This window comes from Panthera uncia, chromosome D4 (genome assembly GCF_023721935.1).
Source record: "Panthera uncia isolate 11264 chromosome D4, Puncia_PCG_1.0, whole genome shotgun sequence".
NCBI lineage: Eukaryota > Metazoa > Chordata > Mammalia > Carnivora > Felidae > Panthera > Panthera uncia.
The window spans coordinates 56,579,090-56,594,877 of NC_064807.1; the positions used below are offsets into that span (position 1 = coordinate 56,579,090).

Consider the following 15,788-nt stretch of genomic DNA (forward strand, 5'->3'; position numbering starts at 1 on the left):
TCCTTTGTTAATTTCTCCTGTCTATAAACTTGATTTTTTCCTCATCCTGAAAATTCAGCAACTTTATTAGAATACATCTAGATTTGTGTTTTTTTGACTTCAGAAACTCCACAGAAATATAAACAATTCTGATCTTTACTCGCAGGCTCTGAAGACTGGCAAGCCCTCTTCTCATTTAGTCCCTCAGTTCCTGGCAGGAACAAAAGGAAATGAAGCCTTCTACCTGTCATCTCTTTGGAGACCCATGTAAACCTATAAGCCAAGATGCATCCAACTGTCTCTCCTACTGAATTATTCCAGAAGAAACTGGAAGGGAGAGGAAAATAGGCATATGTATTCAAACCACCAGCTGTCTGCTATCTCCTATTAATCCTGTCATCAGTCATTTCAAACCAACTATTACATGAAGCCATTCTGAGCTTTCATAACCTTGCTCATTTTTTGAAGTTCAACTTTCTTTTCAGCTATGTAGAATTTAAATTTCAATCCTTAAGAATGAATCAATGAATCTAAAACAGCTTCAATTTAGGGAAGACCGTTTCCTTTCAGGTAAAATTAAAACAAATGTACAACAAAAACCAACCTCAAATAAACTGCCACCAACTTTTAGCATCTGTATTTCCTGGACATTCTGTTACTATACCTGATCGTGTATGTCAACCATTACTGCATTTTGCTGGGGTGGATGAGCAGCAGGGTGTAACAGACGGGGAGATACATTCGGAGGGTGGAAGGCTCGAGGTTCCTCTATTGCTTGCTGCTGTGCATAAGGGAGATGGTGATAGTTTTCATCTTGACTAATGGAATTATGTCGAGACAGACGATCCCTTCTTCCTCTCTGGCGCCTGACAGGAGGACTGTAATATAGCAAATGTCAAAAAAGTCATTATAATATTCACTGTTGTAATCAATCCATGAGGATTCTGTATTGTCTCTCCTCGCAATCCATCAGTCGTTTATGCTAGGGCAAAAGCCTGAGCAACTAAATAATTGCTATGGTTCCTCATCAGCTCTAAAAACGTATACATTTAAACAGAATGTATGTTTTTAAAAAAGTAACAAAACTGGTATTCAGCTCTGCATGTACTTAGAAATCAATAGCCCACTAATGAGTCTTTTGTTTTAACTGTATGAAACTGCCCTTTGTATAGGCAAAAGTAGTCAAATATCAGCAATTTTACAGTTTTGACCCACTATTTTGCTCCCTTTATCTTATAAACATATAATAAATTTTAATTTTCATGTATCTTGCCAGTCAGTATTCCACATGTGCTTAATGGGCACTTCATGTTTGTCTATCTGGCTAAGATATACAGAAAGACATAGTTCCTCAAACTGGTAGTTGCCAGAGGGGAGTGGGGTAGGGGGAGCAAAATGAGTAAACGGCGAGTGAGAGGCAGAGGCTTCTAGTTATGGAATGAACAAGTCATGGAGATGAAAAGTACAGCATAGGGAATATAGTCAATGGTATTGTAAGAGTGTTGTATGGTGACAGATGGTAGGATAGGTACACTTGTGATGAGCAAAGCGTAACATATAGACTTGTCAAATCACTGTGTTATATACCTGAAACACTGTGTGTCAACTTTACTTCAATTTAAAAAAAAAAGGAATCAAGAAAGTGAAACACAAATTTTATCAAGTTGTTACTGTGAGCAGACTTCCATTTTCTACTTCTCTACAATTCTACAATTTATCTCCACTGCTTTTTATAATGGCTCAGCACCAATGCAATTCAAAAAAGCAGCCTCATTAAAATGTACTCTACATTGGGCAAAAGAGGCCAAACAGCCCCCTTCCAGACCTAGCTGCACACAGCTACCTCAGCAATCTTCACGGATTATCAGGTCACCTCTGTACTTCTAAATCTGCATCTTCTCACCCCCAACTGCCCAATCTTAAAGAGAACGAGGACACTCTTTGGCGACATTAACTCTTCAATAGTACTCTTGATACCACTCCCCAGGTTCTTGTTCCATTAACTGCTTCCTCTATCTTTATTTTTAGTATGTCTCTTTTTGCAAAGTCTACATATATTTACTTCAAAATCTACATATTATATATCATTGAATTTAAGATGCCATCCGCCCTAGAACTCACTTTTTAAATGTTCTGAGATAATTTTAGCATAGTTTTTTTTTTGCATACCCTTCACCACCTAGCTTTCCTTCATGCTAGTATCTTCCATAAGCACAGAGAAATTATTAAAATTAAGAAATAAACCTTGGTACTGTACTATTAAACAACAGAGCGCATTTCAGATTTCACCAATTTTTCCACCAATATCCCCACTGTTGAGAATCCAATACAAGATCTCATTATTGCAGATAGTTGTCATAGCTCCTTAATCTTCTTCAATGTGACAGTTCCTGTCTTTCCTTATCTTTCATGACCTTGATACCTCTCTGAAGACATTTACTCTGCAGAATGTCTCTCAACCTGGGTTTGTCTTGAGTTTTCTCACGATATATCTGATGTTACATATTACTGGAAAGGATACCACAGAGATGTTCTGCCCATTTCAGTGCACCATATCTAGGGGCACATGACATCGATATGCATCACTGGGACATATGCATGGATCACTGACCATTTGGCTAAACTTGTGTCTGCCAAAACCCTCTACTACAAAACCACCATTCTTCCTTTTGTAATTACCAAATACTTGGGGGTGAGTTACTTTGAGAACATGCAAACTTTCTGCTTCTGCTGAAAGTTTTGCCAATAATTTTAGCATGCATGAATGGATATTCAGCTATCATTATTACGCTATTCTAATGTTGATTTCCTATTCCCCTCATTTCTTCTACATGTATTGATTGCAATTCTGTAAGGAAGAACTGTCACTTCTCTCCCACTTTTGTTTATTCAGTTATTTATAATCAGTATGAACTCACAGATATTTTATTGTTTGGGTTATAATCCACACTACTGTTTTTCTTGTTCAAGTTATTTCAACTCTGTGCACTTTGTTTAGTTCCTGTGTCCTTTCACTACATCTCTATCCTTTGGAGTACTTCCTTAATATCTGGCACCATAATACATGCTCCCTCATCCTGTATTTTCCCTACACCAGTTCTGGAATTAACCAGTTCTCCAAAGAGCCTTGGTTCTTTTAATTGCAGAATGGTATTCAGAAGAGAGGTGTGCTTACTCCTACACATGAATCACTATTTTTAGCCTCCCTAAAAGAACAAAACAAGAAAATGTATCTACATATACTAACTCATGTGTATGCACATATCTTTTGTATCTGTACAGATATTTTAAAGGACTGTATTATGAGGCGCCTGGCTGGCTCAGTTGGTGGAACGTGAGGAACTCTTGATCTTGGGGTTGTGAGTTTGAGTCCCACACTGGGTGTAGAGATTACTTAAAAAGAAAATCTTAAAAAAGTAAAATAAAGGACTGTTTTATGTATCACTAAAAAGAGGAAAAGTTGCTAATTAAACTATGATATACCATCAATTCTAAGTCCTTACTAGATGTTAACATGGGAAAAAATATGTACCTTAAAATCAAAATAGAATCTATGTGCTCAGATCATTCATCTCCTGAAAATCTATTCAACCTATACACAAACTTTAAGGTCCCCTTTTATTATTGTTCTATTCTGTTGTTGCTACTTGTTCTCACTTCTCTACTCAAAAATAATTTCAACAGCATTCACACTAAACACAAATTAAGATCCAAGTCCTCATGCTGACATGTATGTCTCTATATCTTCACTATATGGCCCCTCGTTAAATGGTAGGTATGTCTTTGTGACAGAGTATTTAGGAAGCAGAACTGGAAAATCTAGAAATAAGAAATGATAAAATATGGACAAATATTTCTTTCAGTTGACTTTATCGTACTGTCATTTTATTTTAGGTGTATCAACTGTAAATAGCCCAAAGCTGTTCCCTCCTCTTTACCTGCCTTTTGTTAGATGGAGTTTTCTAGATATACTATCTGTTTCAATGTGTAGAAGCTATACATTTTGTATTTCTATTCTCCTAGTAATTACCCTTAATACACTCTTCTCTCTCTGTCCCCATCTCATGTGCAGATCTTTTCCATATTTCTTTTGTATTTTTTTAAATGTTTACTTATTTAAGAGAGAGAGAGAGCACGTGTGCAAGCAGGAGGGAGAAGGGCAGAGTGAGAGGGAGAGAGAGCCCCAAGCAGGCTCCATGCTGTCAGTGCAGAGCCCAACACATGGCTCAATCTCATAAACGGGGAGATCATGACCTGAGCCAAAATCAAGAGTCAGATGCTTAGCTGACTGATATGCCCAGGCACCCCTCTTTCTCTTTTTTAGTCTTTTTGAAGTTCATTTATTTTGACAGAGAGAGAGAGAGAGAGAGAGAGAGGGAGAGAGAGAGGCAGGCCGGCCATGCACACTAGCAGGGGAGGGGCAGAGAAAGAAGGAGAGGATCCCAAGCAGGGTCCAAGCTATCAGCATGAAGCCCAATGCGGGGCTTGAACTCACAAACTGTGAGATCATGACCTGACCTGAAACCAAGAGTTGAACGCTTAACCTACTGAGCCACCTTCTTTCTCTTTTTTAAACAGACCTTATTCAGACTTAAAAGCATGTCATTGTTTCCTTTGCCAACCAATGGTCTTGAATCATAGTTCTTGCATTTATTCTTCTGCTTCCTGGGGAGAGTATAATTTTTAATAATTCTTTCAAGGAGGATTTCTTGCTGGTCAATTTTGTCTTTGAATATTTGAAATGTTTTTATGTTTTGGCTTTACACTTAGATGATAAGGCAGCTAGCAGAACTTAAAAAAGTTTCTGTCTTGGAATATTTGTCAATTTTTTATTTGTCCTTCGTGTATGTTCTGAAAGTTCAAATCCTGTTCAAAACTCAGTCTTTCTTACATTCTGGGAAATGATTTTGCATTATTTCTTTAGAAAGGTCCCAAACATAGGGGAAACCGCAAGAACTGAGGGTTGCTGGAGGGGGGTGGGTGGATGGGTTAAATGAGTGATGGGTATTAAGGAGGGCACTTGTTGGGATGAGCACTGGGTTTATTACAGAAGCAATTTATCACTAAATTCTACTCCTGAAATCATTATTACACTATATGTTAACTAACTTAGATTTAAATAAAATTTAAAAATTAAAAAAAAAAAAAAGAATAAAATAGAATAAAAAGGTCCCCACATGAGGAGCGCCAGGGTGATTCAGTTGGTTAAGCATCCTGACTCTTGGTTTCAGCTCAGGTCATGATCTCGTGGTCATGGGATTGAGCCCCTGCACTGGGGATTCTCTCTCTGCCCCTTCCCTGCTCACACTCTCTCTCTTAAAATAAATAAATAAACTTAAAAAAAAATTTTTTTAAGAGGCCCCTTCAATTGTCTCCATCTGAAAATATTATTAGACATACTTAGAACTGATGGCTTGGTCTCTATATTTAAACTTTTTTTTATCCACACTTCATTTTGCCTTTTACACTATATCTGGGAAAATTTCTCCACTTGATCTTCCAGAAACTAGGACACCTTTTCTACATATTTACTAATTCTAAATTCTACCAAGTAAGGTTTTTAGTTGATTTTTATGGATATAGTATCTTCTTGCATCTCTCTCATGTTACACTTACTCAAAAATTCTGTCTGTTCTATTAACGGTTTCTTCAAGTTCTTTGTTTTATGGAGTTTAGCGTCCTCCTTTCATTTTGTATCTGAAATTACGTTAGACTGTTGTTGGATATTACATCTACTTGCACGGCCTGCTTCTGGGAGGATATCTGGCAACTAAGTGTATTAGCTAGCCTACAATAAAATATCAAAGGGAGAATGGAGTAAGGAATCCTAACAGACTGCTGGGCAGGATAAGCCCATAGTTAAGTTTTCCAGGTTAAGTGCTCCCTATCCTTCCCCTTTGTGTTTCCATGACCTTAGAGCACAAAGCTTCTCTTCAATTTTAGAACCCACAGCTAGTTACCACTACCATCTGGAACAGACACTTCTGACATTCCCTTGCTGGCCCAGAGCCTTTAGTCCTAGGCTTATACACTATTGACATGTTTCCACATGTACACGAGGAAATGTGTACATGAAAGGTTCCTAATAACACTCTTTATAATAGTAAGAAACTGAGCATCACCATTACTCAGTAGTAGATAGAAACATAAATAATGGCATATCAATATAATGGAGAACTACTGCTACCCACATTAAAAATAGAATGCTTAGGAAACAAAGTAAAAAACGAATACATTTAAATGAAAGTAAAATTAGCAAAAACTAAAATTACATCATTTTAGAATACATTCAAGTATTAGAAAGTATTAACAAAGGAATGTCGTCAAATCACAGGACAGGGTTTATCCTTTAGGAAGGATGAACAGGGTCTTGTGAAGTAGTAACAATGTTTTATTTTAACCTGGGTGTTGGTACACTTGTGTGTTACCCTTTTAAGTGTATGCTTGTTTTACAGGTTCTTTTGAAAGCATGACACATTTCACCATAAAACAATAGGAAAGATTACAGTAGATGCTCAGGTTGTAACCCTGAAACAAACAACCATATTGTCTCAGCTATTGTATTTAACAGCTATAAAATATTTTACCTGGTTGACATACATTATTTTAAACATTCCCATAAAATTGGGTAAAAACGCACCAAGTAATGTAAAAGTCTTAGGGTCTCAACAGACCATAACTCAGAAACAAGTTTATTTTGTCTCATTTAGAACAAAGAATGGTGGTTTTAAGATCCTTCATTATTAGTTTCCTAGGGCTGCCATAACAAAATACCACAGACTAGGTGGCTTAAACAACAAAAATTAATTTTCTCATTGTTCTGGAGACTGAAAGTCCAAGATCAAGATGTCAGCATGGCTGGTTTCTGGTGAGAGCTCTCTTCCTGGTTTGCAGGATGACCACCTTTTTCACTGTCCTTACATGCCAGACCGAGTGAGCTTTCTGGTGTCTCTTCTTAAAAGGGCACCAATCCTACTGGATTGGGGGCCCCACCCTTATGACTGCATTCAACCTTAGTTACTTCCTTAGAGACCCCATCTCCAAATACAGCCACACTGGGGAATTAGGGCTTCAACTATGAATTTTGAGAAGACACATTCAGTCCATAACACCTTCCTAACTCCAGACCTTCAATATTTCTTAGATTACCAACATACTGGACATGCAAACAGCTGACTCACTCCAAGGATTCACGATTTCCCTGAATAAGAAATGTATGTACTCAGGCCACAACTAAAGAGGAAGAAGCTCAGAAGAAATACATTCCCCCAGGAAAGAAAGACAGGGGCCAAGTCCCATGAGAGAGAGGACTGAGCACTGAAGTAAACTTCAGTCACTCTTTTGTACTAGAGGCTGCACGGTTTTATAAGAAACCTAATTAAGTTCCCAATTGCCTTAAGGATACACAAGAAATAGGAATGGACTAAAAAAGAGTATCTCATTTCTAGGATTTCTGTATTTCATTACAGTTGTGAGCTATAAAATTCATTTTTCTGTAATCAGGATTGTAGGCTAGCCTACAAAACACCTTAAACCATAAAGTAGCTGAATGCATATATGATGCCACGGATTGATTTTAGGTAAATCACTTTAGCCTCTTTGAATTTCTTCACCTGTCAACCATAAGCTAAATGAACTCTCATGATCTTGTGTGGAAGTCTATAAATAATGTCACGTTCTTCATGTGAATGTGTATGAATGTTTATAAAATGCCTATAGAAAAAATGCTTTTTGACATAAAAAAAAAAACAAAACAAATCTATCAATGGAAGAGAATTTAAGAAATACATTGTAATCAACTAACCTTCTTCTGTTGCGTGCAGGTGTGTTGCATCGTTCCCCTGAGAAGTGATGTTGGCTTGATCGAACTGAAGGGGGCTGCCTATTTGATGTCATCTCCCATGGTCGCATTGGTGGTGAGGGAGCTGGTGATGCTGATGTATAATCAAAGACTGAATGAGAGAGGCGCTGTCTCTTGGGACTCGGACTATCTTCACTCTGCCAATGCAACAAAATCAATCAACTTAATGAGACCTTTTAAGGATTTTGCATTACTATATATGCACAGGCGTTTAAACATATTTACCTTAAAGAGTAAAGGAGGGGAAAAATATGCTGTCAACCCAAATTAAATATCTTTAAAGAAAAAAGAGGCTGAATAGGGGAAGGGAGATACACAATAAGTATCAAATGGAAAGTAAAATCTGTTTCTTAAAAGTCATCACAAAACTCATGGACATTTAAGATGAACAATAAGGTAATAAACAATTGTATGGAACTTGACCATTTATTTAAAATCCCAAACCAATTCCACTATGTTCCCCCATCAGTTAAGTTACATTTTTAGAGATCAATTCTCATCTGTGAGATCAGCTGAGGAGGGGGAATAATTTTAGTAGGCCCTTGACTTGATTCTAAATAACACCCTTCTGCTTCTTTATTCCCACTATTTAAGGTCATTACATTTTCTTTAATAAGGGTTAGAGGAATAAAATAACATTTTTATGAAACAGATAAAGAGTCAACTGATCTAGATCATTAGTTCTTAACGAGAACATTACAGCATTTTGAGGAAGACACAGAGTTTCAGGTAAATCGTGGGAGTGGTGAATAATTCAAAACCTGTACCTGTTACACATTGAGTTTTCAAGGATCACAGCATCACTAGCTATAAAATTGGTATGGATCTCTTAGTTGAATTAGTAACTCTCTAGGATTCTCCATAGAATTTTCCCATCCAGTCTCACAGAAACTATCAAAATTTCAAGTTAACCAATGTCTGGCTAACCAATGTCTATCTATTTTCTAAGAGAACCTCTCTTATCTCAAATCTACTCCTTCAAGTTCTAATTACTTGGTCATTAGAGCACTTCTGGGTGCAAAATAATTGGTGCCTGTTGCCAGCACAAAAAAAATCGGATTAGCAAAAGAGTATATGGGGCTACAACACTACAACATTAGATTTAAAGAGATAAACAAGAATTAACTAAACTGATAAAAATAAAGCAAATTCCTAAATGGTTACTTTTGATCATTCCACATTATTAAGCAGAGGTGTTCCAAAAACGATGTCACTGTCTTTCTATATTTAAAAATATTATAATTCAGGATGCCTGGGTGGCTCAGTCGGTTAAGCATCTGACTCTTGATTTCGTCTCAGGTCATGATTTCACTGTGAGATTGAGCCCTGCATCAGGCTCTGTGCTGACAGTGCGAAGCCTGCTTGGAATTCTCTCTCTGCCCTTCTCTGGCTCGTGTGCAGATTCTCTTGCTTTCTCTCTCTCAAAATAAATAAACTTTAAAAAGGATAATTCAAATTTATCATTATAATTAAAATAGTAAATAGTTTTCAGAACCATAAAGAAACACCTTATTTTCTCCCTAGATTTAATGGTGCTTGCTATTAAAAGTATGTTTGTTTTTACCTTTTGATTTTAAGAAGAAAATCAGTTATGTTCTGATAACCCTAAAACTTCAAAAATACCAATGAAATGTAGATATTTTGATTAAAACAAAGCAGAATGATCAATACCTGGCAAAGTCATACATTAACTACACAGAAGCACTAGAAATAAGTGATCTCCGGTTGGTCAACCAAATTTGACTTTATTTTTTTAAACTACCAAACGCTAGTAACCAATCACAATCTTCAGTTTTCATATATGTATCTTATACTGCGAAGCTTAATGCAAGCTATGATAGGGACTTTGAATTCTAAAAAGTCACTGCCCAAAATGGAGGGGAATGGTACAAACCCACAAAAACAAACTGCAAATGCATTGTTTTTAAGAGACAAGGTGACTGAGAAAGTTCCCTATCTCTTCTGTGTGCTGTGATAGATTCACATTAGTGAAAAAGAGGAGACAAAGAATAGGAAGTGGAGAGAAGTGAGCTATTCATTAGTACTACGGTAATAACTCTTCCTATTTTACTCAAAGTAATAGAAAACCAAAATGGATATTTAAAGACAGGGAAGTATTAAGAAGTTAGTTTACTACATATATACAACATGGTTTCATCACATTCCTCATCAATTTTAGTACTCTAAGGAACTCCAAAAATATCCTCAGTTTCCAGAAAAGGGAAGTAGGAATAACCTACAAAGAAACAAGAATTAGATTAGCATTCCCTCAGAAAACAAAAGATGCTAAAAATGCTGAGGGAAAATATTGAACCTAGAATTTTATACTCCAACCTAACTACTAATCTACTGTGAAGGCAAAAGGAAAGACTTGCCAGATATATAAAGGTTCAAAGCTGCTTCTCACACATCTTTCAAAAAATTTTACTTGATTGATTTTATGTGTGCATACATGTGTGTGCTGTCTTTTATTTGCGGTCACAGACACACACAGAGGATCCAATGAACAGTAATAGTAACTCAGAAGTGCAATGAAAAGACATCTCAGGACTGAAAAGTAACTATTCCAATTAGAACAAGCTAGAGGACTCCAAGAAATATACTCTAAATAATATGAGTTCAAAAACAGTACGACTGAGAACTTGGAAGTTCTTACAAAACTTAAGCACATGGTTATTCTATCATAGGAAGTATAAAAGGTAACCAGGGGTGCCTGGGTGGCTCAATTGGTTAAGCACTGGACTTCGGCTAAAGTCATGATCTCACGGCTCCTGGGTTTGAGCCCCGCATGGGACTCTGTGCTGACAGCTCAGAGCCTGGAGTCTGCTGGGGATACTGTGTCTCCCTCTCTCTCTGCCCCCTCCCCTGCCCATGCTCTGTCTCTCAAAAATAAAAAATAAACGTTAAAAATTTTTTTTCTGAAAGGTAACCAGAGTCTAGAAAAAACAAAGATGAAAACAAATCCACTATCATTTTGTCACCTAAAGCATCCCTGGAGTAGAACAGGTAGAAGATTATATCTTCTCCTCCATGGGCCAACATGCTACTTAGTCCTGAAATGACTGTAATAGACAGATACTCCTAACACTATGGAGACTGTTCACTGGTTTTCAATTTTATAATCAACCTAGACAAGGCGTGAAAGATCACCATTGTAGTTACAGAAAAAAATATGTAAGTACTGTAAACTTTGGTAAATTAAGTATAAAGACTTGTTTTGACAAAAGCATGGACTAAATGTAAAAATCCTAATAGAAACATCTAGAAATAATGGCTTAAATACAACAAAAATATTTTTAAAGTTTATTTATATTGAGAGAGATCGAGAAATCGAGAGAGAGCAAATGCGAAAGCGGGGAGGGGTAGCAGAGAGAGAGAGAGACAGAGAGAGAGGGAGAGAGAATCCCAAGCAGGTCCATGCTGTCAGCGCAGACCCAGACGCAAGGCTCGAACCCATGAACTGAACCATGAGATCATGACTGGAGCAAAATCAAGAGTCAGATGCTTAACCAGACTGAGCCACCCAGGTGTCCCAACAAAAATAGTTTTTAAATGTAACAATGAACTCAGAAAAAAAGGGAAACTACCAAGGACCAGAAACAAAGGGGAAAACCAAAAACCAGATTTGGTTTATCTTGGGGTGGGACACAGAAGCTATGGCCTTATCACTCACTGAACCCTGCAAAGAGCCAAAGTTTCCCAAGTACTATACTTGCAATAAAAGGGAAGACTAGTGGGGCGCCTGGGTGGCTCAGTCGGTTTTGAGTCTGACTTCGGCTCAGGTCATGATCTCATGGTTTGTGGGTTCAAGCCCCATGTCGGGCTCGGTGCTGACAGCTTGGAGCCTGGAGCGAGCTTCAGATTGTGTGTCTCCCTTTCTCTCTGCCCTTCCCTCGCTCATGCTCTCTTTCTCTCAAAAATAAATAAACATTTAAAAAAGGGCGGGAAGGAGACTAGAAAAAGCCCACTGGCATGGAGAATCAATAAGAAAACAGATCTACTCTGGACTGGACTGGAAATTGAAGAAGAGATTTATCCCCTGAGAATTCAAACCACAGGTTAGCTCCTCAACACCAAGTTTAGGGTTCAATTTTTTTTTATTACCCACAGAGGTTGCCTATGAGCCTCTAAGCTTAGAAATTAATATAGAAACTGGTCCAGAATTATGCTGCTACAAATTCTCTTGGCAGAGGTGAATGCACAGCAGAATCTGGAGGAATACTCCCCTGACCTTGGACAGTGGTTCTTCTACTTCTACAAGCGTCAGCAACACCAGATTGTTCGGCCTGCTCTTCAGTCTCTGATTAAGAAATTTTGGATCAGGGCCCAAGAATCTTCATTCGTAACACAATCTTGGGTGATGGTTGCTACTGCTGGTGTGGGACTACACTTTGAAAACTACCAAAACAAGTTAAGGGACTCTCTTAGCAAAAGTCCCGAAGGATAGACTCGCCATAAAAGAGAAATTTACTTTTTCAATTTTCAGTGGAAGAATTTCCCTTTTTTCCTTGTTGACTCTGTGCCAGTGGGCTGACTTTAGAAAGTTCCAGAAATTGATTCAAATGAGGCACAAGTACTGTCCGTTTTGGTACAGAATACTGGTGCAGATTTAGGGATCAAGGGAGGCAAGAGAGGGAAGAAAGGAAGAACAACAAAAGAAATCTAGCTTGCTAGCTTTTATACTTGGTATTAAACATCTGATAAAATGAATTACACCACTATTAATACCAAATCACCTTAAAAATTTTCTAAGTATTTATTTTTGACAGAGAGAAAGAAACGGAACACAAGTGGGGGAAGGGAAGAGAGAGAGGGAATCTGAAGCAGGCTCCAGGCTCAGAGCTGTCAACACAGAGCCCAACGTGGGGCTCAAAATCATGAACCACGAGATCATAAGTTGAGCTGAAGTAGGATGCTTAACAGACTGAGCCACCCAGGTGTCCCAACACCAAATCATCTTTATAACCAAAATATCATCATTAGAAGTGAAAACAACCCTGGAGACATAAAAATGCATTGCATGATTCCAAAAGCAAGTCTAAAGTCATTAAAATCAAAATGTTATGGTAAAAGAAATATGTACACACATGCAACACATATGCATGTATATATATACATATATAAAATACATATTCTTATATATCTTATATATTTATATATAATTATGTAAAAAGAAATGTTATCTAATAAAATTAAATTTATACATCTCAATCAGCAAGTCTTGGAGATAAAGCGAGATCCTGTGGAGACCAACTTTTCCCAAAGTGGAAACAGATTCCAAGTTGTAGATAAAAACTGGAAACTGAAATGGCCTCTGACTTCAGCTACCAGTAGTGAGCCTCATGGACCTCCTTCTCAAAGTAGCAAGGTGGCAACTGGGAGGGGCCAGATAGGTGGGGGTAAAATTACACAATAATATGGTCCTTTCCCTCCACTTATCATTCAAGACTATTCTTCATCTCTTACAAATAAGCACAGCATGACTTAGAGTCCCCATTTCAGAAATGCCTGGGTGGCTCAATTGGTTAAGTGTCCAACTCTTGATTTCGGCTCAGGTCATAACCTCATGGATTGGGAGTTCATGGAGCCTGCTTGGGATTCTCTGTCTCTGCTCTCTGCCCCTCCCTCTCTTGCAAAAATAAACTTAAAAAAAAAAAAAAAGAAAAGAAAAGAATCCCTAATTCTCTTTTTAAACTCCCAGACTTTCTCTACTTGCCTTAACTATCTTTGGCAAAAGATAAAATTTCTCATTTCACAATTAAGAAATAAACGCTAAATTTAAATGGCCCAGACAGAGTAAACACTGAATTCCATTCATTTTACATTTTTTTTTTTTAATGTTTATTTATTTTTGAGAGAGAGAGAGCATGTGAGTAGGGGAGGGACAGAGAGAGAGAGGGAGACACAGAATCCCAAGCAGGCTCCAGGCTCTGAGCTGTCACCACAAAGCCTGGTGCAGGGGCTCAAACTCACAAGCTGTGAGATCATGACCTGAGCCGAAGTCAGATGCTTAACCCGACTGAGCCACCCAGGCACCCCTGAATTCCATTCATTTTAATAGATGTGGAAGTACTTAAACTAAAACACTCCATATAAAGCAATTTGGTAATAAAGAATAACCATCAAGACAAGACTCTTGTTTTGTTTTTGCAAAGGAAGGATATAAGCAAGGAAAAGCAGGAAATTAACAATTCATATTTGAATCACACAATATGGCTTAAGAAAAGATCTCTAAATATTCTCATTTAATTTTCTACAATCTGAAGTCTTTGTTTAAACTACATCCAGATTAATGTGTTTCTATTAGTCAAGATGAACCAAAGACAACTGAATGATTACACTGCCCTTGAACTACGCAATGTATAGTCCTGTTTCACATAATTCACATTGGACTTCAATGTATAGCTCTGCTATTCCTCAGCTCAAAATATTTCAGAATAAAATCTAAACTCATAACCACACTACCAGTACATCTTCCTGGGATGTTATCTTATTTGTAGCTACAGAGGGGAAAGAGGCTTTGAATACTGTATTTTCAAAAGCATACATCAAAAAAAAAAAAAAAAAAAAAAAAAAAAATCAGAACTTTTGCTTTTTGATATTGTTCAAGTTAGTGTATTTTCATGAAATACGTGCAGTGAGTGCTTAGAAAGGGATTCTAGTCATATAGCATTGCAGTCCTATCATAATGAGTAGAATTCAATATTGTGTGAAAATGATGTTACTACCACTGGCCATAACTGCTAGTCCAGAAGTGGCTTCCTGGGTTTAGGGAGGCCTGAATGGCTAATTTTTTAAGAATATATTGATGACTTTATGTTCTATTTTTTTTCTTAATGTTTAATCACACAAAACATCATTCATTGGTTCACAAAAACATTACCTTGATGGTGTAATTTGTTTTCAAATGTTAGTTCCACCAAAGCACTCGATTTTATGTATCATGAATCTGTAATAATTTTAAGCTGTAAACACAAATCAATGGTTAAAATAAAAAATCTGAAGCATAAGTATGAAACCAATGAAAACAGAGAAGATAATAAGAACAATTTGAAATCAAGGGATCCCTCTGAGATAACCAGGTAGAGCTGTTCTGCAGACAGCTCAAGTCCAGAGACTAGAAATTTAAGGAGTTTTTGGTATACAGATAGATGGTAGGTTAATGAAGGTACAGACATGGACAAAATTTCCCCAAACAACTTATACAGTGAAAAGAAGGTCCAATATTGAACTCTAAAAAATATTTCATGCTGAGTAGTTCATGAGACAGTGGATGGAGTGTGGTGATAGAAGGCTCAGTGAAATGGAGCAAGGATTCAACTAAAAGGTCAAGCAAGATGGGGACTGAAAAACATCCACTGTGTTTAACAACAAGGAGCTCAGTGACATGGAGTTATTTCTTTGTAATAGGATTTAGCATCTATTATGGCATATTGCCCCTTACAACAATTTTCAAAAAAGGTTTTTTCCCTCTGTCTTTTCTTTGAAAATCTTTCTTATGAATTTAGAATAACTCTATAAGGTTTCTAAAATCATTAAAATTCTAATATTTTGGCTGGAATTTTTACTGTCTATAAATTTGTTGGAGAAGAGATTTTTTTTTACAATAATTAGTCTTCTCTTTCAGAAACCTAGTCTATTTCTCTGTGTATCAATCATGAAAATTTCAATCACCTAATTAACTTTTGTAAATTTACAAAATAAAGTATCAGACAGCTATCATTAGGATACATGCATACACCCTTGAAACCAAGGTGTGTGCTAGACATGAAATCTAAGTTCCCTACAATGCATCTGTTTTATGAAAGCACGCTATCTACAATCACAATCAATGGATTGATTGATGGCACAGAAACTTAATTTTAAAACTGTAAGGGGCTGAGAGAGACAAGAGGGAGTTTTGGGGGAGATGAAAGTGTTCTATTGTCTTGTTTGAGATGGTGGTTCC

At 37.1% G+C, this 15,788-nt stretch overlaps 1 protein-coding gene across 11 annotated transcripts in view; it reads right to left on the reverse strand.

Moving 5' to 3' along the window:
* RNF38 (ring finger protein 38) overlaps nucleotides 1-15,788 on the reverse strand; it is a 64,974-nt gene that overhangs the window by 19,431 nt on the left and 29,755 nt on the right. For all 11 annotated transcript variants that reach the window (XM_049626393.1, XM_049626400.1, XM_049626418.1 and 8 more), the window contains 2 exons: nucleotides 7,784-7,977; nucleotides 644-857 (listed from right to left, as the gene is read on the reverse strand). In XM_049626393.1, coding sequence (XP_049482350.1) covers nucleotides 644-857; nucleotides 7,784-7,890 — 321 coding nt within the window. In that variant the 5' untranslated portion in view covers nucleotides 7,891-7,977. The remainder of the gene's footprint in view (nucleotides 1-643; nucleotides 858-7,783; nucleotides 7,978-15,788) is intronic.